Source organism: Aptenodytes forsteri, unplaced genomic scaffold (assembly GCF_000699145.1).
Source record: "Aptenodytes forsteri isolate BGI_AS27 unplaced genomic scaffold, ASM69914v1 Scaffold66, whole genome shotgun sequence".
NCBI classification, from domain to species: domain Eukaryota; kingdom Metazoa; phylum Chordata; class Aves; order Sphenisciformes; family Spheniscidae; genus Aptenodytes; species Aptenodytes forsteri.
The window spans coordinates 601282-602665 of NW_008795131.1; the positions used below are offsets into that span (position 1 = coordinate 601282).

At 67.5% G+C, this 1384-nt stretch overlaps 1 protein-coding gene across 1 annotated transcript in view; it reads right to left on the reverse strand.

The window, feature by feature from the left end:
* Positions 1 to 1384, reverse strand: part of SEZ6 (seizure related 6 homolog) — an 8996-nt gene that overhangs the window by 6796 nt on the left and 816 nt on the right. The window contains 3 exon segments of the mRNA XM_019471762.1: positions 2 to 114; positions 1063 to 1196; positions 1269 to 1355. Of these exon segments, the coding sequence (XP_019327307.1) occupies positions 2 to 114; positions 1063 to 1196; positions 1269 to 1355 (334 nt within the window).

Here is a 1384-nt window from a genome sequence, read left to right on the forward strand (position 1 = left end):
GCTGATGACCTGGCCCCGCAGCAGGAAGGACTCGTTGGCCAGGAGGGTGGGCTCCAGGCTCCCCGCGCTCTCCACCGTCAGCATCTCCCCCTCCAACAGGCTGATGTTTTGTACCTGCGGGGGACGGCCAGGCGTCACTGCCCCAGCATCGCCCCGGCACCCGGCTCAGAGCCGGTCCTCGGGCGGCTTGCCCGCGGTCGATAGCGCGCTGGAGCTTGTCTGCACGGGGCAGCACCTTTCAAACACGGTTAGCAGTGCCATAAATCATCCCGCCGTGCAAAGAGCGGCAGGGCCCAGCCGGTGGCTCCACCGGAGTGCCGCGGCACAGCCGGACCCACACCAACAGTCCTGCCAACAGCCAGGCATGCGCCCCAGCGCTCCAGAGCAATTTGCTATTAATGATGTTAATTAAGCGGTGCTGCGCGGTGATGAGCGGCGGCACTGACGAGCGCTGCTGCGTGAGGAGGAGGAGCAGGGGCTGACCGCGGAGCTGCTGCCTCCTGCTTGCTGCCCGCTTTCGGTGTGCCACGGTGCTGCCCCGTGGCGGCTCAGGGCGGTGCGCTGGGAAGAGGTGGGGGACACCCTGCCGCTGACGGGAACAGCAAACAGCAACACGGCCTCCTGCCGCTGACGGGAACAGCACGTGGCCTCGGCACCGCGGGAGCTGCCGCCAGCCTCTGCTCCTGGCAGATGGGCACCAGGTTTTCCTGGCTCTGCACCACAGCGTCGCACCCGCCGGCATTGCTTACACCTTCTCCATCAGTGCTTCATTAATTAAATCCCGTGTCGCTTCTTCCGTGATGGGTGCCAGCCACGGCAGCCGGTGAGCACAGGGCTCCCACCAGCTCACGTGTCTGCATCCCTGCTGCAGGGTCCGAGAGTGGGTGATGCCCTGAGCCGGCTCTCCTGGCTCGGGGACACGGGGACAAGGACGAGAACAGGGACAGGACCACCTGTTTGCTGCACTGTGCACGGCCACGCAGCCACGGCACGGAGCAGGGGACGGGCCACGCTTGCCTGCCGGCACTTGGCACCCCATCCCACCCGCAGCCCCCAGCTCACCTTGAGCTCCACGCCGTAGCCAGGGTAGACGGAGATGGTGTAGGTGCAGTCTAGGCTGCCATCGTAGGGGACAGCGGCCGACTCCGGGGACACCAGCCAGCCCTCGGGGCCCGCCAGTGTCCGGTTGCAGGGGGCTGGTGACAGAGGAGACCCCGGCTCAGCCCTGCTTCGCCCCAGCTCCCCCCAGCTCCCTCCCCGGCCCTCACCTGGCCCCTGCAGCGTGGTGACAGTGGTGGTGGTGATGGTGGAGGTGGTGGTGGTCCCCTCCTCATCCCCGGGGACCACAGTGGCCCCAGCGTGGGGTCCCAGGGATGTGCCAGGG